The sequence below is a fragment of the Dipteris shenzhenensis genome, chromosome 25, assembly GCF_047967505.1.
Source record: "Dipteris shenzhenensis isolate YYH24624 ecotype China chromosome 25, Dip_SZ_1.0, whole genome shotgun sequence".
In the NCBI taxonomy this organism is placed as follows: Eukaryota; Viridiplantae; Streptophyta; class Polypodiopsida; order Gleicheniales; family Dipteridaceae; genus Dipteris; species Dipteris shenzhenensis.
This window is the reverse complement of record NC_141620.1, coordinates 30,604,318-30,625,671: the sequence shown is the minus strand read 5'-3', so window position 1 is coordinate 30,625,671 and position 21,354 is coordinate 30,604,318. Positions and strand designations below refer to the sequence as shown.

The 21,354-nt window shown below is 40.8% G+C and overlaps 1 protein-coding gene across 2 annotated transcripts in view; it reads right to left on the bottom strand.

Annotated features, from left to right (window-relative positions):
- LOC147885741 (callose synthase 9-like) overlaps positions 1-21,354 on the bottom strand; it is a 273,087-nt gene that overhangs the window by 206,464 nt on the left and 45,269 nt on the right. For both annotated transcript variants that reach the window (XM_087396032.1, XM_087396031.1), the window contains exons 8-12: positions 21,189-21,286; positions 20,988-21,099; positions 20,537-20,662; positions 4,432-4,508; positions 3,946-4,024 (exon numbers count right to left, since the gene is read on the bottom strand). In XM_087396032.1, the coding sequence (XP_087252158.1) occupies positions 3,946-4,024; positions 4,432-4,508; positions 20,537-20,662; positions 20,988-21,099; positions 21,189-21,286 (492 nt within the window). The remainder of the gene's footprint in view (positions 1-3,945; positions 4,025-4,431; positions 4,509-20,536; positions 20,663-20,987; positions 21,100-21,188; positions 21,287-21,354) is intronic.

Here is a 21,354-nt window from a genome sequence, read left to right as displayed (position 1 = left end):
GGCTTGAGGCCCCATTGCTTGGCAGGACACGTAGTGCAGTAAGGCACGCAAGCGGGGCTCTTTCAGTAGAGACAGCTTATGCAGGGACTCTTCTTGATGAAGAAGAACCTGACTCTTTTGAAGAAGCAAAGGATAATGTGCATTGGATGCATGCCATGCACAATGAATTGCAGTCCATTGAGAAAAATTAGACTTGGGATATTGTGGATTCGCCACCAGGTAAGCATGCCATTAGTATCAAGTGGATTTTCAAGGTGAAAAGGAAGCCAGATGGGTCCATTGACAGGTACAAGGCAAGGCTGGTTGCCAAAGGCTATGCACTAAAGAAGGGCATAGATTATGAGAAGACTTTTTCTCCTACATCCCAGCTGACCACCATACGGTCAGTTATTGCCATGGCTGCAAATTTTGTTTGGAATGTCCATCAGTTGCAAATTTTGTTTGGAATGTCCATCAATTGGACATAAAAACAGCTTTCCTTAACAGGGACTTGAGGGAAGAGGTTTATGTCAAACAACCTCCTGGATTTGAACTTTCTGGCAATGCACTTCAGGTTTGCAAGCTTAACAAAGCTTTATATGGGCTGAAACAAGCCCTACGTGCATGGTATGCCAAGATTGATGCATTCCTGGCAAGTAAGGGGTTATATAATAGTTCCACGGAAAGCACCCTCTACATCAAGGAGGATGGGGGGGATATTTTGGCCATCATTCTTTATGTAGATGACATGCTGCTCACAGGGTCAAATGAGAAAATAATTGCAGATTTCAAAGCTGAGTTGAAAACTGAATTTGACATGACAGATTTGGGCATGTTAAATTTTTGTTTAGGGATCCAGTTCATACAAGACAAGTGTGGCATCGTTATGTCTCAATCCAAGTATGTGCAAAAGCTCTTGGATAAGTTCAACATGCATGATTGTGAGCCTATAACCACTCCACGGAGCCAGGGCTGAAGCTTACTATGTATGATGTAGGTGAATCAGTGGATGTCACACTTTACAGCCAAGCTGTTGGATGCCTCATCTATTTGTGCAATACACGGCTCGATATTCAGTATGCAGTATCTCAGGCAAGCAGATATATGCACAACCCAAAGACAACACATTGACAGGCTGTAAAACACATCTTCCGTTATTTGCAAGGCACAAAGTCTTATGGCTTCATGTTTCCCAAGGGGGGTGACTTGCAGATGCATGGTTACAGTGATTCAGATTAGGCTGAGACTATGATACCACCCACTAGTGGTAATTGTTTATTTTTGGGCAAAGCTTGCATTTCTTGGCTGAGCAAGAAACAATCTACAGTGGCTACTTCCTCATGTGAAGCTGAGTACAAGGCACCTTTCACAATTATAGTTGAATGTGTTTGGCTGCGACGTTTGTTCGCTGATCTTCGTCTCTTATTGGAGGGTCCTTCTCCAATTCTCACTAATAGTCAGAGTGCTATAGCAGTGGCAACGAATCCAATGTTTCATGCTCGCACGAAGCACATTGAGGTTCATTATCATTATGTTAGAGAGAAGTTGCATGCAGGGGAGATCAGTATGATCTATGTGTCAACACATGACAATGTTGCAGACATCTTCACCAAAGCACTTCCACGTGAGAAGTTTGAGGCATTTCGCAGTGCCCTAAACTTATTTCCTTTTGGTGATTGATCACTACCTTGTACACCACATTGGCACTGCAGGGGGGTGTTAGAATTATTATCATATTCTAGGCAGTGACCAATGTAATGTAATAAGTGGGTTAGGGACACTTTTCCCTCTTTGAGGTTTTTGCTCCCTAACCACAGTCTAATCCCTAACTACAGTTACTCGATAAGATAGGGTTTTGTCACTTAGACAAAACCCCTCACTTCTCTTTTGTACTAACTTCATTTCAGTCCACTATTCAACAGACTTACGTTCAGCTCACTCTCTTGCTCACTCTTGCTCTCATTTTGTTCACACCATGTGTGGGCATAATCCTCCAAATGTAGTACTGCAAACTGAAATTTGGTAGCCTCAGTTCTTGGGCTTAATTTAAAGTAGTCTTCCAGCTTACTTATCCATTCCTGCAGCTCATTGGTTGAGTAGGACTCTCCTTTGAACTTCTGCAGTACAATCTTGTCCTTGTAGTCCTTGCCTAATCATGACCCTTGTCATTACCTCGAGTAGCCTTCACAAACTGAGTAAAGGTCACGGCTTCTCTCACCACAGGGTCTAATTGGTTGTAGGCCAACAATTGCTGAGTCAAGAATTCACCTCTCTTCAAGGAGGCCTGATACATTTTGGATGGGCCGGGCACACCATCAAGGCTGTCCCCTCGGCTAGACTAAACTCCAAACCTCCTGACTGAGTTATATTCCATGAGGGTGCAGATTTTGGGGACTGTTGTGGATGTGACTTTCTAGCATCAGCCATGAATTCACTCCTACTTGGGTTCAATCCACCCTGTCCCGGTTCCATAGACTTCTTACGAGGATCATCCTTGGCAATCCCCTTACCCTTTGGCTCAACTTGGTTCACATCATTTCTCATCTACTCCAAAAAAGGCATATTAGGGTATATCACAAAAACCATGTTTCTCAGAGAAACTATATTTTTTAGTTAATTACAAAAAAATCACAACTCCTCTTTAAATGAGAATGTCTATTGTGTCCACAAATCTTGGCACAACGATGGAGAACTTCATCTAACGACGACAATTATGTTAGGAATGGTGGATACTCGTATGGAAAGGATCTTGAAAAAATTGACGTGCAAAGTGGGTTTCTCATAGAAAATCCCCTCATAACTTCTATTTAATAGGAGAGTATACTTGAAGAAAACCTTTCATAACCCCTCGTCATGGGGGATTTCTCCAAAGAAACGCATTTGAAGGAAACAGTTTCATTGTAAACTACCATGGACTTTGAAGAAACACTCTCATCACCCCTCTTTGAGGGGGTTTCTCCAAAGAAATCCATTTATAGGAAGATTTCCAAGGTAGCTCCCCTGGCGAAACTATCTTGGATAACATTTTTTAGAATGTCATAACTTTCACATCGAATGTTCAAATATAGTCATTTAGCCACTCAAATCGAACGAAATAGGTCATTTGAGCACATATTCAAGGTTATAAGTTATAAATTATATCATTTAGAGTCTTAAATTCTGAATTTAATTTTAAGAGTATACAAATAGTCATAATATATATATATATTATTTATTTATTTTTTTTCACTTTTTAGTGAAATAATCATTGTTTCTCATTGATGAAGCCTCTCATGAGAGCCACAAAAAGTGATAAGAAAACTCTATGAAGAGGAGATATTACAAGCTATGGTTTAATGGAAGCATGGTATTTAATTATTTGGTTCATTGTTGTTGCCTTGGTTTTTCATGCTTTCTAATGGTGCTTACTTAATAGAATAGACAATCTATAAAATTTGTTCTACTAAACAGTCTTAAACCCTCTAGAAATAGCTAGCAAATTGGATTCTACTAAACAGACTAGAATGAAAATGAAGAGAGAACTAATTTCCAAGGTAGTTTCTCTACTAAACACTCCTTGAGTGTATTTCTAATCATGAATCGCTCATAAAACCTTGCTCATACAATTTTGCTCAGAGGAAGTGCAACTCCGCTGCACAAATCTTTACATGACAAAGGATTTCTAACAAAACTTGTAGCTATACACTTATCACACATGGCCATCCTTGATAAAAACTTTCTTTTATTCGATACTCTTGACAAAGACAAGACACAGCTACGTTCATGGCTTTCCATGCTGTGCTTCTAGCCAGCACTCAGGGCATATTAGTCCTAGCTCCTTTGATGAACTTTCATAAAATTACATCTTTCCACGACTTCAAATCCATCTACTAATCAAGAGCAAAGTATCAAATACACCATAACCTCCCAATGCACGAATTTATATCCTTTAAAATTGAGTGATACTCGAAATTGGAAGGGCTTTACCTCTCCATCAGCTTCACTTCCTAAGGAAAATGGAGAGTTCACTTGCCATGGCCACTGTAGCTCAAAGCAAGATGAAGACCTGCATAGCAACAAAATGTAAAGACAAACTAAGTGATTGGAAATAACAACTAACAACTACTCACACAGGTCATGACAGTTATTTGAAACTCTTTTAGTTATGAGAAATACCATTGTGCTAAATTTGCCCAATAGAAGTATGTGGATCAATGTGAAATTTTAGTTATTAGAAAAACCAGTGTGATTAGAAAAAACCACTCTGATTTGAAAAACCCACTATTTTAGCTATTAGAAAGTATGTGGATCAATGTCGAATTTTAGTCATTAGTAAAATCATTGTGATATGGATCTGTCCTACTATGTTAAAAAAGGTATCTTCGTAAACATTTGGTGGGATCAAAACATGTTCGGAGAGCACTTCAATTGCACATGTAGACAATGAAGAGAAACTAAAGATCGTATATTTACCAAAAATACTCATTGAAGTCGTCATAATTGCACCATGATGAATGTGGATTTTTCCCATTGCCATTCTTTGCAACTTCCTGCAATTAAAATTGCATAAGTTTTAGAAGCACATCCATCCACCTTTTCTAACACGGCCACATCAAGAAAACATCCTCATCAATTACCAAAGGATAAATAATTACATTACGTATGGAAAAAATACAAACTTATGGGGCCTACTATCATGCTTAAGGTCCTACTACTCAAGAGCTTCATAAATATTTTTACAAAACATAGGTCTTGTGCATATTCCTCCCACACTATCATGTTGGAGATGGCAACTAGAGATCCCTTTCCCACCAAGCAAGGCCAAAACTCACATGCTATGATAGCACATATATGAAGAGCATTCTCTATTCTTTGTAGTACTACTCATATGTTCTATAGAAAGGTTGCAACCTAAACAGTAATTCATGTGAGAGAAGGAAGGGGAATGGCTTTGTGTGCGTACGTGCATGTGTGCATGTGTGTGTGTGTGTGTGTGTGTTCGCGCGCACCTGGCTTGTAGCTGATAGTCCCTTTCTTCAGGACTGTTTCTTGTAATATAATGACAACTAGATTTTCCGAAAAAAAATGTGTATGTACCTCTATACCGGATTATGATAACTTTTTTGCATGGTGTCGCTTCTGGGCTTTATGGTCATTGTATCATGCCTCACCTTTATGAGTTTTCCTCTGTAGATCCTTATGGTTTTTTTCGATCCTCCATGCACCGCTCCCTTCAGGATGCACATGCATAAGGAGATCTTCATCTACCTAGTTAGAACCTTTTTTCATTGTTTTTAGTTCAAAGTAGAAGTTGCTCCTCTTTGGCGCAGCTTTGAATGTACATTTTCCGTGGTTTTTCTTTTCATCTTCGTCAACTTTATGAGTAGTAGCTGTCTTACTTTGGGACCACTATGAATGCATAATCTTCTCAATAAAAGGTTCTCCCCCCCCCCCCCCCTTCTAGGGAAAAAAAAAAGGTGTGAAATAGAACGAAGGCTCCAAGCTCCAAAGATAGAGTGCTTAAAAAAATGACTCAAAGATCAAGTGGGACGGGAAGACTTGTCAAAGAAGTTATGCAATATACGTCGCGATAAGAGGTAGATCAAGAAGTTTTATAGGATCAGTAGATAAATAATGTATGCAAGCTAAAAGGCAAAGTGGGATGGTCAACTCAATGTTAAAGTCCAAGGGGATCAATTGCACCTCTTCCACTGCCAGCTAGGAGTGACCAGCTTTATGGGTTCTACTCTATAACTCCCGGAGGATGGGATTGAGGGCTCATGGCACATAGGACAGGACCCCACTCAGGAGCAACCTCTTGTCATTCGATTCAAGGACACTCACACTCGCCTTGCAACACTACAAAGGCGGACAATTCTACAGGACCACTGAGGGAGTCAACTACGTTGGGCCCCCCCTCATGTGGAAAGCAACTAAATCCACCCGAGCAAGGCCACCAGTCCAAACCATTATAAATGGCAAGGTCATGTATCTTGCCCATGTCCATGAAAGCGTGCATGTAAGATGTGACTTGGGCTCGCCTATCTGCAGATACTCGGGGTCTCCTTGCCTCATCTAGATCAATTTCAAGCAATAAATTAGAGTCGTATCTAAAACCCAAAGGTGATGCCTAAGAGATCTTGTCAACAGGGGCGTCGGATCCAAATTCATAGAAATCTAGAATGTGTGCTATGCCTCTCAACAGAGATCATCCCGATGAGAGATGATCTGCATAGTACTACCAATCATCCCAATCCACACTCCACCTATCTCATCCCGATATGCTTTCTCCCATGTGTATCCACTAACTACAAACAAAGGGCGCTCTGGGCACTGATGGGTCTCGGTGTAGAAAGCTACATCTTGTCCTATGTAAGATTCCAACAAATTCACTCAACCTGCCATTCTGTGGGCACCAATGAAGAGCGCGGAGGTCCTCTACATCAAGTATGGCTGATTAAGAACATCATAGTTATCTCCATGTAAGCTTTTTAACTAAGGTCACTAATAGGAAATTGTGATCTTTTTTCTAAAACTTCATTTAAAATTCTTTGAGTTATTGTTATAAAGGACACCTAAGAGATCTTGTACATTGTGAGCAAGAAATAGCCATTTCTCCGTCGTATCATATGTCAATATTCTCTCCTAGTCTATCCTTGATCAAGGTGTCCTTTATGAGGTTTTGAAGAGCCGATGCACTTTGCAAATCGTCATCGCACCAACTATTCAAAGGGACAGACTCTTCAATTGTCTTTTCAATGTTTTCTATTATTAAGGAAAGGAGTGTTATGATGCCATATGGACGAAGGTAGTGAGGAGAAGAGCTTTAGCATCTATCTTTAGTTGCTCATCTAGGAGATGTGACCTAGAGAATGATCAAAGTTATATTGGTAGTAGGTAGAAGAAGCGGATCTATGGGTGTCCTATATAGGTTGAGGAGGGCCAAGTTGAAAAATCAGTGTGAGTGGTCAGTTCTTGGCATAAGGGGGTTTAGTATGAGCTCAGATATCTATGACATAAAAGCAAAGGACTTCATGATGTAATCTACCACACTATTACCACCTCCGTGAGGGCAACATGTAAATCTCTTTGAGCCTAGCCATCTCCATGAATGATTATAATGAGCAGCTCATGTGTGGCACACATATCTAGCAAATATTTCCCACATTGCATGACGGAAGATCGAATGTGTATGCCCTCTGATCTGCGCCTAAACTCTCCAAGATGAGATCCCGTAATGCTAAGATCTACCCTAAAAATCCAAAGATCACTATATGTGTATCCGTAGTCCTAGCATTGAAGTCCCCAAGGAGCACACCTCATCCAACTGTATGTATCTCTGAATGTCTTCATATAGGACTAGAAAAGGTGATGTTTGTCCTCCCCATGATGAGTTAAAAGCATAATCTACTGTTTGCGGAGGAAAATAGCATGCTACAATGGATACATCTATGGTCTGGGTCTCCTAATTCAGATCCACCTATATGAAACATGCTCATTAGTGCCAATAGCGTCATATGCGCATGTAGATAGGAGTGGAAGAAAATTGCCACCCCTTCGAAATACATGTAGTCCTCCAACTCTACGGGTCTCAACTAGGTATGCAGACTGCCATTTGTACTCATGCGCAATCATAGTCCTCTGTCTCCTCAATATACACAATGAGATCCTTCTCCAAGAATCCCTTTTGCTCGCTTACATGACCTTTTTCATGAGTGTCTTATTCAGAGAGAAATCTTTGAATTTGCCTCAGTGTATGCACCTCAACCCTCATGCAGTAGAGGTATTTTTTGGGATGATATGCAGCATGATTCCAACGATGCCCCTCATCAAGGACACAATACATCAAGTCGTACTCATATGCTGGCCTCTGAGAGGCAGATTTGGTCTCAATTACAGTTGCAATTCAATTTTGCTGATCTTTGGAAGGAATCACATCCTTTGCTACCAGGCTTTACTTTCCATCATAATGCACAGTCTTCGTATCAGGATCGATTGGATCGTTCGTGCAGGATCAACCCACAGCATTGTGACATTCTCACTACTAATTTGTGGGTGGATTATGCCTTTATGCATTCTGGCCATGCTCCTCTTGATCTCTTTTCATGAAATACCACATGATAGGCTGTCACATAGAAGACTCCTCATTCTGAATAACAACTATCTATAGCATGATCAATACAAGGAAATGATTTATGATGCCTCTTAGCCTCTCTCACATCAGAGCACTATTGATATGGGTTATGCCTACGATGCCTTTGTTGCTCGAATGCAATCAGTTATTCAGGAATATGGTGAAGAATACATGAAGATATTGAGACATCTTGTCGCTCAAGCCAAAAACACTTGTCAATCTTTGATTGAGCTCAGTCATTTTCGGCCTTTGTCTTTTGAAGAAAGCACATATTTATGTCAAGCTAAACATTGCTGCACAGCAATGATCACAAAAAAATTACTAAATGGGAAACAAGAGCACGACAGAGGGCTTTCTTTGACAAAGGTTGCTCCTCAAACGAATTTTTTAAAAGTGTGCACTACAAGAGACAATCTACAAATATTTGTTGGGCCCGTAAGCCTGACAGTATTTGAACTTCTTCTCGAGCCCAACTTGTTGCAGCCAGTGTGGATCATTTTTCCAAGCAATTTGGGACTACAGATGCTCCTTCACGAGAGGTTCTTGCAGCACTGACTCAATACTTGCAACATGTTTCTCCCATTGTCTCTATTGTTCAGGCTCTACAGCTGGAAAGTCCTTTCACTGAAACAGAATTATCGAATGCTGTAAAATCATGTGGCATATACCTAGATGAATCCAGGAACATTCCCAAACTCATCCTCTAAAAACACAACATAGTGCAGCTTCAATCTCATGATAGTCACTCACAAGGTTGAAAACCATAAACTCCATCATGCATAGCAGGGACTAGCTACTATGACATCCCCACTGACGTCATCAACGCCCAACAGTGGGTGTAGACCATAATATAAAAATATGCTCTCACACATACAAATCCACACACCCACACATACTTGAGCATCCATTTATACAAAGTCTTCGTACTGGGTTTCTGTCGGCACTCCGCAGATGAAGGGCAGACTCAGCCATGATGAAGGCTAGCACTAAAGGATATGCTGCATATTTTGACTTATATGTCATTACTATGCTGCATATTTTGACATATTGTCATTACAAATAATAATACACAGCTTACAAGCTAGAAATTTCATTAAAATTTAGACTTCTAAAGCAAAAAGCAGTTACAAACTTACCACTACCAAACCAGTCACATTTTGAGTTTTGACTCTCAAAAGAGTTGAATTACAAAGCTTGGAACTTGGGGCCTAGGGCCATAACTTGAAAACAAAATTTCTAAGTCAAATATAAAACCTTTTTTCTCAAAAAACACCTTATAAGTTAGAACTTGCTAGCTGCAAAATATGAAACTTGAAAGCAATGGTCCCCAAACATCAATGTCAAGGCTAATAACTACTAACTCGCTACTAAATAGCTGGTAGCTACATACCTAGCATCTAAAAGCTAGCGCACACTGCAACATGCAACCTTAGGGACTGGAGAGCAGCAAACGTCACGACTTTGGAGGTAGAGCTGTTGCTTTCAACGCAGAAGGTTTAGATGCTGTCGCGCGGGTACGAGCACCAAAACGGGCATGAAAAGATAGGCCAAATCTTCATAGTTTAAGACTTAGGGTCTTTTTCAAACGTTGATTTTTTGAAATGTTTTCAAACGTTTGAAATTTTTCAAACTTGTGCATGCAAATCAAAGCTTGATTGAAGTTTCCAAACGCCTTTTTTTCAAACGTTTCTAAACGTTTGGTAAATCAATCAAACATGTTTGATAGCAACTATGGATGGGATAGTCTTGCCGTTGAATTCTTTCTTGCATACTGGATATCCTCAAGTCAACTTTGCTACATATGATTAACTATGCATGGGAAAAGCAGTACATGCCGAATTCATGGGGAAAAGGACTCGTGAAACTTATTCCTAAGAAGCAAATATGTGAATCCTTGGCTGATTGGAGGCCCACTACGTTTATGCCTATCCCATTACCCTTATGCCTGTCATTTACAAGATCATCACTAAAATGGTGGTGGATCGCATTAAAAGGTATTTACATGATGGCCTTCGTCCTGATTCCTGCACAATACGGTTTTGTTCCTCGCATGTACATTACCCATAATATTGCAAACGCCTACGTTGGAATAGAATATGCCAAATATACTCAGCAGGATCTTTTGCTACTGCAAGTTGACATTGCCAAGGCATTTGACACGGTCCAAAGGGAATTTATTTCGCAAACTATGAATGCATTGGGCTTTGGGCAGAAATTACAGCATATTATTTATTGGCTTTACAGTGACATCAAAGCTGCCTGCATACTATCTGGACATATTTTTGAAGCATGCACCCTCCGCTGTTCGGTCCATCAGAGCTGTCTGCTTAGTGCACTCCTATATGCCATAGCCACACATCCCATGCTTGAGTACATGGATCATCTCATAGCATCTGACGTGCTTCATGTTTTGGAAATTCAAGGGAGCAGTGCTTTCATTGCTCGAGCTTATGCACATGATTGATTTTTTACTCCTTAGAATACAAAGCAAAATCTATCTTGCTTGATGCAATCTTTACATGGATTGGCGGCTGGTCTTCATGTGAATTTTCAGAAATCTAAGCTATTGCCATTGCATTAAAAAGAGTGGCATACTCTTTTATGGCCGAGGGAAATTGTTCCAACCAATCAAATGGTTCGTCATTTGGGCTTTCCTTTGGGTTGGTCGATTACTCATCACCAACAAGCTGAAAAAAGCTTAAATATTGGAAGCTAGCAACATGGCCTCTACATGTCAAGTTACAAATTATTCAATCGATTCTAGTGGCTTATATTCAGTTTTACTTGCCTCTGATAATTTTCAGCAAGGCAGAACTTTCCTTTTTTGCAGGATCGTTGAGAGAGAAGAGAGTGCAAGGTAATTAGAGTCAAAAAGTCACAGCCGTCACGTCAATCTTGGATAAAAAAGCAAAGGCTAGAGTACAAGGTACAAGTACTTAGACCTAGGACTAAGTGTCCTAGGTGTCACATAGGACTAAGTGTCCTATGTGGCCTAAAAGGCACTAACACTACAAGTGCCTTTATTTATGCCTACAAGGCACATACCATGGCCTATAGGGCATTACTAGAACCACCAGAAGATGGCCTACAAACCCCCCTTCATGGGATGGGCTGAAGTACTCTAGAAACGTCTCAGAATACCTGGTATTTTCTTGTCATGGTGGCACATGTTCATCCAAAAGGATATAGCCACCTATGAATATACAAGGGATGTCAAATCATGTAACAAAGAGAACCAAGTGTAAAGCATGTCAAAAGACTTCGAACTTGGGACGAGGAAGTGCCTTTGTAAACATATCTGCTATGTTGTCCTCTGTGGGAAGATAGGACAACTCTATGTATCCTACTGACAACCGCTCCCGAACATAATGATAATGAACTTCAATATGCTTGATACGCGCATGAAACACTGGGTTATGCGCAATAGCCAAAGCACTCTGGCTGTCAGTGTAGACAATAGTGGAGGAGGTCTGGCAAATACCAGGATCTGTAAGTAATTGTCGAAGCCAAACACACTCTACTATAGCGGTGAAAGCTGCCATGTACTCAGCCTCACAGCTAGACGTGGCAACTAATGGTTGCTTCTTGCTGAGCCAAGAGATACATGAATTGCCAAGCAAAAAACAATTGCCAATATTTGACACTCTGGTGTCGGAACATCCTGCCCAGTCACTATCCATGTAAGCATGCATGGTAAGTGAAACCTGATCACCATAGAAGAGAGCTAATTCTTGAGTGCCTCTGAACTCTCTGAAGTTACTGGATTGGAAGCATGTCCTGTCTCGTTTAAATAGCATGGTCAGCATTCTTTGCAGGGAAACTATCTCAAAGCAGAAAGCATACATTGGTCAAAAGGTTTTGCCCCTCCATTGGCAGTGCAGAAGCCTAAACACTCATATTTCCTTAGCTTGAAGGGGATCCACTCAGTTGCACATGTCATTCATGATGTTGGATTCCCTTTACTTTTCCTATGGCTGCTGCAAAATTTAGTCTTGGGATGCATTACCGATTCATGTGGCAAACTATTACTGGAATGCTTCAGCCTTTTCAGTCCATTCCGACTTTAGAGCTTAAGGACCGCCTTCAGGACTTGACACTTTCTTCTTGAGGGTCACCTTATCGCCCTTTGAGGCTATCACATATTACTGTCTCTTCTTTATATAAAGTGCTTTTGCCTCCACCATGGGTTTCTCACAAGCAAATCAGCTTTGGCGAATGAATCGTACTGCCACGTGGTGACAGAAGACATTAAGACATATTTGGAATTCAAAAATTCCGCTCCAACATGTCTTCTTGTGGCGAGTTTTGTTGGGAGTTCTTCCATCTGGGCAACTTTTGGCACACAAGAATATTGCTCGTGCTGTTTGTCACAAATGTTTGGCTCCACGGGAGAATGCGCCTCATCTCCTTTGGCATTGCTCCCATAATCCTGATTTTTTAAGCTTCCTTGGGTAGCGTTCGTGAGCTCGCTTTCCAAATGCAACCTTTGGAAAGTTCTTTTAGATTTTTGGGATACACCCACCTAGACAGGATTTTGATGTTTGGGTTCACTACTTGGCACTCTGGACTCTATGGAAGGATAGAAATCATAGAGTCTTTGATCCTACATTTTTCCTTTCTTCTTTCTTCAAGCACTTTCTGCGGCAATCTTTCTATGATTGCTTGCAAACTAGGTACATAGATCATGATGTGTATATGTCTTATACTGAGATCTTCTCGTGATGGATTTTTCCACATCCCGTTTTGGGATAGTGATTCCGTAATATAAAGCTACAAAATTTTCACCCCAAAAAAATGTGTACACGCGCGCGTGTGTGTGTGGTCCAAAGAGGTTATTACAGCAAGGGGAAAATTATTACAGTATGCCATACCAATTGTCTCTCCGGCACAGGCCTTGGATTTGGAAGCTCTTTTCACTAAACGAGAGCTAAGCGATGCTGTTAAATCATCAGGTAGATGGAAATCTCCTGGCTAGGATGGTCTCACGATGGAATTTTTCTTGGCTTTTTGGGATCTGCTGAAAATGCCTTTGCTGCAAATGATCAATACTGCTTGGCAAAATCAATGTATGCCGGATTCTTGGAAGAAAGGGTTGGTCGAATTTCTTCCCAAGAGGCCCATTTGTGAGTCATTAGCTGATTGGAGGCCCATTACTTTGATGCCGGTGATATACAAGATCATATACCTAGACAAATCCAGGAACATTCCCAAACTCATCCTCTAAAAACACAACATAGTGCAGTTTCAATCTCACGATAGTCACTCATAAGATTGAAAACCATAAACTCCATCACGCATAGCAGGGACTAGCTACTATGACATCCCCACTGACGTCATCAGTGCCCAACAGTGGGTGTAGACCATAGTATAAAAGTATGCTCTCACACATACAAATCCACACACCCACACATACTTGAGCATCCATTTATACAAAGTCTTTGTACTAAGTTTCTCTCGGCACTCCGGAGGTGAAGGTCAAACTCAGCCATGACGAAGGCTAACACTAAAGGAGAAGGCTAATCAAAAGGTAGTCCAAAACTCTTCATTCAAGCTACAACTGCTTGTGAAGTCTAAACGATTTCATTTTAGTCTCTCCCAAACGTCACTCATAAGATTGAAAACCATAAACTCCATCACGCATAGCAAGGACTAGCTACTATGGCATCCCCACTGACATCATCAGCGCCCAACATTGGGTGTATACCATAGTATAAAAATATGCTCTCACTCATACAAATCCACAAATGGTGGTTGATCGGATAAAGGAATATTTGCACGATGGCCTGCATCCACCTCAGTATCGCTTTGTTCCACGACAACATATTACTAATAACATTGCAAATGCTTATGTTGGGATTGAGTATGCAAAGTATACAGAGCAGGATCTGCTTATCCTACACGTAGATATTGCAAGGGCATTTGACACCATTCAATGGGACTTTATAGCTTTTTGATGATGTTTGCAAAGTAAGATATCTGAATATCCTTAATATTCACATTCACATTCTTGCTCACAAGAGGAAAACGATGTAGCAGTTCTTGCAAGGTGATTAGCCATGGATCTTCATGATGCGACATTTGATTTTGCACTTGTCTTCTCCAACTTTGGATAATTGGCAGCCCTATGTTCCTATAGAGAGAAATTTATATGAGAGGAGCAATCTCTAGTTCCCGCTCCTTCCCAACCCATCCATTCCTCCCAATCTTGCCAAGACTCGTCATTTATTCCCAGCATGCCTTCCATGTAAGGATTGTAAAGCATCTCTTCTTCATCCAACTGTCCTCAACGACTCAATACAGCCTGCAAGAGCAAATCGTGGCACATGAGAGTTTTGGTGAAATTCCAGGGAACTCATCTAGTGATGTATAGAATTTATCCCCTTAGTAGATCATGAAGCTCTGTTTACCTCATAAGCTTTGTTGATATGCATAAATTGGGCTGCGGAGAAAGATGTTCTTTGTGTGGAACTTGGAGGGGGGCTATGAAGCAAATTGAGGGCCAGCTTGGCTTGCTAGATTGTCCTTATCAATTGGGCCACATCGACGGGACAACTTACTAGGGTGCCTGTTTGACACCTAGTATGTCCTCATCAAATTTTCTATTTCCTCCAAGGTGCACAACTTTTGCTCCTTGGACAGGAAACGGTTTCTAAGAGGGTGATCTACCCACCAAGGACCCCCTATAACGGTGTGTAGACCTTAGATAGGTTCTTTTTACCCCCAAAAAAGTGTGTAGACCTTAGATTCACTTAAAATAAGCAGCCCACATTGAGTGTACCAGTTTATAGCAAAAGTCAAGGTAGAAAGGCTCAAAAGAGAAGGAAAAAAAAAGCTCATTTCAGCTTATTTGCACACAAACTAAGCGCGAGCCAGACAAGTACCACTAACCCTATAACATTTGAATTTTGTTGTTAAATAAACTGCTGTTTTGAAATTGCAGCAAGTCATTTGCTCTCTTTAATTACTAAAAGGAAAGAATGGAAGGGGAAGGGAGGTATAATAAAGAACTTGCCCCATTCCCTCCATCACCGGAAGGAGGGAGAGAGAGAGAGAGAGAGAGAGAGAGAGAGACATCATCTCCTCCTGAATAGGATAGATTAGGTGGTGAGACTTATACATATCTTGAGTATGATAACCCACGAACAGAATTACCTTCCTCTTTCCTACAAGAACATCTTGATACATAGTTCTTGTTTGAAAATGAGAAGAGAAATGAGTCAACGCAAGACCAAGTTGATGAGTTTACACCCTTAGCTCAAAATCCCACACACATGGATTATAATACAAATGCGAGAAGAAGAGAAATAGAGTCTCCCGTTGATAAGCTTGTTTCTCAGCTTAGCAACATGATTGAGAAGTCCATAATCACAAAACTAGGGACTAAGAGAGTTCTAAATTTTGGAGATGAAGATTTGAATACTTCTTCGCAAAGAGTCAAGTTCCAACAATGAGAGAGAATTGAATTCCCTGAATATGAGCAAGGGAGGCAGGTAAAATCCTTAATTGGATTCGCCATTTTGAGCTGTATTTTGCCCATCAAGACAAGACCGATCAAGAGAAGCTTGCTCTTGCTGCATTGCATCTACAAAAGGATGCATTAATATCTTTGTTACGAACGGGAAGAGAGCCTATCCTTGAATGGGCTAAGTTTGTGGAGCAGCTGAAAGTCACTTTCATGCCTCCAAGGCATTACAAAGACTTGACCTTCTGCTGGGAAAGGTTTAGGCAATTCGACAATGAGACTAATGCTGAATTTACAGCCAGGTTTTAGAAACTCTCTTTAGAGTTACCTGAAAAGCGTGAGGAAGATAGAAGACAAAAACATTTTGCAGCCCTAAGCCCAAAACTAAGGTATGAGGTTGAAATGTTCAACCCAGTCACTCTTAGAGACCTCACTACATTGGCTGAAACAGCTGAGAGGAAGTTGAATCCGCATAAACCCTTGAATAAGGGAAAAAGAAAGGCTATTATACAAAATGTGAACAGCCAATTGTTTCATATGTAAGAAACATAAATGTCCTATTCTATTGGCTAAAATTACCAAGAACAATTCTGTGAAAGGAAAAGCTAAAGCTTCCAAGCAAGAGGGTGAGGCTCTTACCTCCTCATCCCAGAAATCTACGGTGATTATCGAACCAAAAGTGAATGCTATCCATTCAGCCAACCTTTGGGTAGATGAAAGTAGACTATTTCCATTCCTTGTTGTCCAACCCTTATACTCTTATCATCTTCACCATCTCCATTCCTCGTTATCCACCAGCTCCTTTGATCCCCCTCCTCCAATGCCATAGATGAATTCAAGCTAGACATGGCAATCTACGTCGTCCGGATGTGGAGATAAGTGACCACCTGGAAGACTACACCAAGCTGTAGACTAGTAGCCCTCAAACTCTGCTAGTATGATCTCATGCATGCCAATGGCTTGTTGCAGGTCATCCGAGCGAGAAGCTGAACCTGAAGTCTCTCGATGCGGGAGCAATTTGTCTGCGATAAGCCTATCCCTCGGAAGAGACTACCTGCATTCCCACTGGGCGTACCAATGCTTCAAAGAAGAGACTTGGTGAACCAGCCTTCAATAAATTAAAGGGCAGTAGAACTAACAAATAACCAGCCAACACTGTCATATCTACAATTCAGCAAACATACAACTAGCAGATAGGGAGCTAGAGTGCCCCTGCACAGTGCACCAAGAGAAAGACACAGATGGGCCCCACACCTTGGCGCCCCTTTCGGTATTTCTTTAATTAAGTGAGAGGCCCAGAATTCCACACTACATAATGGATACATTCTTTCTTACATCTGGAGCATTTCACATCCATTAGGCATTCACATACCCTGCATAGCCTTTACTCTTCACTGCTCTCACTAACCCTGGCAATAGGCCACCATTCCTATTCCAGAAAGCTTGTACACCGCCTGGAGCTGTCACTAGTAACCACACTTGGCCACACAGTTCCCAATAGTTGTCACTAGTGCCCAATTAACCATCTATCTGTTCAAAGCAAACAAGAGCTTTCTCCACTATTCGGGACCGCTACTACCTATAGTCTATTATCCTATGGGCAGCATACACCTAATACATCAACATGTTCCCATAGGAGAACTGACATCACAACATTGCTAACAATATGGCAGTCATACAAGTACCATCCCTCTGGCATCATTGACATTACACAGCCCTTTCGGCATCCATAACCAATGCCTATTTTCTGTTAAAAATGGCTCCCACCAAACATTACAAGCATCCATTTCTATTCCAGATGGCTTGCCTAGGATTGTTTCTAGCAACCAATACTTGGTCACACAATTCCTTGTAACTGCTTCAAGTGCCTTCAACCACCTACCCCCTCAGAGAAAGGATAGAAGCCTAACATCCAGCTAGCATCCATTGACAATGCTTCACACTTCGGTAGGCATCAATGCCCCATGCTTACATGTTATGCATTGCTCTCACCAAGCTTCACATTAACATTCAATGCTGATCCAACCATAGGCACTCAGCCCAAGACTGTTTCTAGTAGCCTTACCAGGCCACACAGTCCACAATAACTATTATCATGGCCTACATGGCCATTTATCTGCTCCGAGCAGAGGAATACAGCCTATAAATACAGCCAGCATTAGTAGAAGCTGAACAAAGCATTGAACTATCCTCTGTGGGATCCCCCTGCATGACATAGGTCTTTCAAAAACAGACTGCAAAGACAGCATGCTCTATGTGACCAGCCAGCCCCTTCTGGACAGCTCACAACCAATTGACAAAACACTATGCAAGCAGCCAACCCAAGCTCTCAACCGGTGATGACGCCCAGAACCCATTGGCGAAAGGTGACAACCAGACTGTCCTTCCGTACGTGGGTCTTCCGTACCCCCTTGCTTGATGACCGTACGCATTGTTCAGTTGACCACCAATCCACACGTAACCCGTACGTCGTACAACTGTTCCGTACACAGCCGTGCGGCTCTATCCGTACATCACTCTAGCCATGGGTTCCATGCAGTCCGTACAGCCCATTTTCCACTTTGTGACCCCCCCCCCTTGGGATCCCATCATCGCCTTACGTGACAACTCTTCTCGTCCTGGGTGCTTCCACAAAATACCTTCCTAAAATGACCCAAGGTATGGGAAATGCCATGTGGCGCCTCCCCCCCCCCCCCCTACCACTGCCAAACCAGTCACATTTTGAGTTTTGACTCTCAAAGAGTTGAACAACAAAGCTTGGAACTTGGGGCATAGGCCCATAAATTGAGAACAAAATTTCAAAGTCAAATACGAAACCTTTTTTCTCAAAAAACAGCTTAGAAGTTAGAACTTGCTAGAAACTTGAAAGTGATAGTGTCCCCAAACATCAATGTCAAGGCTAGTAACTACTAACTAGCTACTAAATAGCTGGTAGCTAGTAGCTAGCATCTAAAAGCTAGAGTAGGCTACAACATGCAACCCTAGGGCCTTGGAGAGCAGCAAATGTCACGACCTTGGAGGTAGAGCTGTTTCTTTCAACGTAGGAGGTATGGATGCTGTCGCATGGGTACGGGTGTCAAAATGGCCATGAAAAAGAGGCGAAATCTTCATAGTTTAAGACTTAGGGTCTTTTTCAAACGATGATTTTTTCAAACGTGGGGTTTTTCAAAGCAAAGTTTGATTGAAGTTTCCAAACGTCTTTTTTTCAAACGTTTGGTAAATCAATCAAACACATTTGATAGTAACTATGCATGTCCCCTCTTTGGGAACTGCTGCTTGTAATATAAACATACATGGATTTCACTTAAAAAAAGTGTGTCAAAGAAATAATCGTGTTGTTTACATCTTTTTGCTGGGTTCATTGTTGTTGTTGCTTCTCCGTGTGTGTGTGTGTGTGTGTGTGAGATGGGGCTGCCTCATGACTTTTGCTCTGAGGCTTTACTTGTAAGTTTTTCCTTTGTACTTATTGGTGGGTCTTTACCTCTTTTTGGGGTTTCCCACTCAGAAATATAAGATTTCACTATTTAAAAAAAGTGTGTGTGATGGCCCCAGTAGAGATCGTTACATCGTAAACATGCATGGGGGTTCTCTTTTCAAGTTTGATTTTCATGATGTGGCCAGCTATGCAGGCCTGTTTGAGTAGAGGATATACCACACTCGAGTGTCAAAGCTTCCACTCACATTTTTAGGATCCCAGAAACCAAGTGTCACGAGGGCATGATTTTTGGCGCATGCATGTTGGCCTGCGTGTGGGTAGGACCCTAGGTAATAACAATATGTCAAAATAAGCAGCATAGTTTTTAAAATTGAAATTATGATATTAAAAAAAACCCCGTTTGAAAACTGCACCTCATTTTTTCAAACTTATCAAACGTTTGGAAAGTCCAAATGTTTGGAACCTCCACACGTTTGATTGTAACTATGGGGACATGCAATTTACAATATCAAAAGATTAAACACATACACACACTTTCTTTTTTTTTGGGTAAATCCATGGAAATTGATATTACAAGAGGCAATTCCCAACGGAGAACTTGCAATTACAGCAAATAAACAGTGTAAATTATCTGTCAAACACACACACAACCATAAAGAGATTGCCTAAGCGACATCTGAAAATAGTGAATCTTCGAGAAGGTAGAATCTCCTAAAACTCTATGATTTTGATCTTGAGTCTAGAGTCCCCAATATCGAACCCAAGTGACATACACACTTTTTTTTTTTTGCAAAAGAACTTTTATCAAGAAGAATGTGCATTCATACTACATAGCTATCCCAAAGTCACACACACACACACACTTTTTTTTTTGGGTGAAATCTATGTATTTTTATATTACAAGAGGCTGTCCCCAAAATGGAGACTAACAAATACAAGATCACAACATTTTATTTTTTTTTACTGCTTTATATTACAAAATAGCTTTCCCGGACTGGGGAGCTCAAGAGTACATCAGCACAAGATCTTGGTATATGACAAGTATACATTGTAGTCTATATAATGCATTTTCAGAAAATAAAAAATAAAGATTGCTGCAGAGAGCGTCAGAAAAAGGAAAAGTGGAAAAAGTTGGATCACCAAAGACTCTATGATTTCTATCCTTCCATAGAATCAAAAGTGCCCGGTAACGAACCCAAAAGAAAAACAATTCAAACCCCTGTCTGTGTGGGGGGAATCCCAAAAATCCAGAAATGCTTCCCAAATTTAGCATTAGGAAATCTAGTTCTCAAACGTTGCGGAAGAAAACCCAAGAAAAGATGTAAACAACACACACACACACATAGAAGCAGCAACAGCAATTAACCCAACAAAAAGATTTAACAACACACAATCATTTCTTTGACACGGACAAGATCAAAGAGCAAACACTTCTCAACTATGCTGGCATAACAATCCCCAATGCATTTAGAAAACATCATAGAATTTTGATTGAGAGTATCTGCACATCACATTATAGCTGTCTCCATTGAGCAAGGGCACTCACCGCTGCCAAGGCAACATATACTGGTGAAATGATTCTATTCAAGAATGATGATCCACTTTCATCCTTGCAACTGTTAGCCTGGTGAATGCTAGATTGTTCAAGGATCTTGACCAATTCGTCTGTCATCTACATGTTTAACATCATGGCAACCTCAGTCAATTAACCATACAATGTCAAGCAAATCAACTAAGACACCCAACCAGACAAATCAAAAAGCAGAATTCATAGGTAAAGGCAGGAGAGTGTATTATCTTCATGAACAAGGACAAGATCAAAGTAATGATTGTCAAGTCAAAAACAACAAATTCCTATCATCTTTCAGCAAAAGACTACAAAATATGTTTCTTGACATATATTTGGAACTCAACTGCAAAACAAAAACTGTCTATTGTTTCTTTCCTCAAGTAATAGCCTTCATGACATCTCTGAAGTGATAAGAGATCAAACTTACATGGTGAAAGATGTAGCATATGCATTCTGGAAGAAACCGAACGTTTGCAGCTTCACCCCATATCAACAGGTAAAGTGAAGTTAATAACAGTTTTCTCTCCTTTGGCTTTCCACTGCACATTGAGTTCAGAACATTAGACAAGTACATATGGCCAGAAAGTTAATCTCAAACTAATGCTATATATAGTGGTTAAATACGGACCTCGAGTAAACAGAGCGTATGTGCAAATAGTCACACCACTTGTTGTAATTGTCCAAAATTTTCTCGCACACATTGTTTATAGCACTTTCATGAAGTTGCTGGGCAAGCATTCATATAAAGCCACCATCAAACACAAAGGAAAATTGTCAGATTTACTGAATTGCTT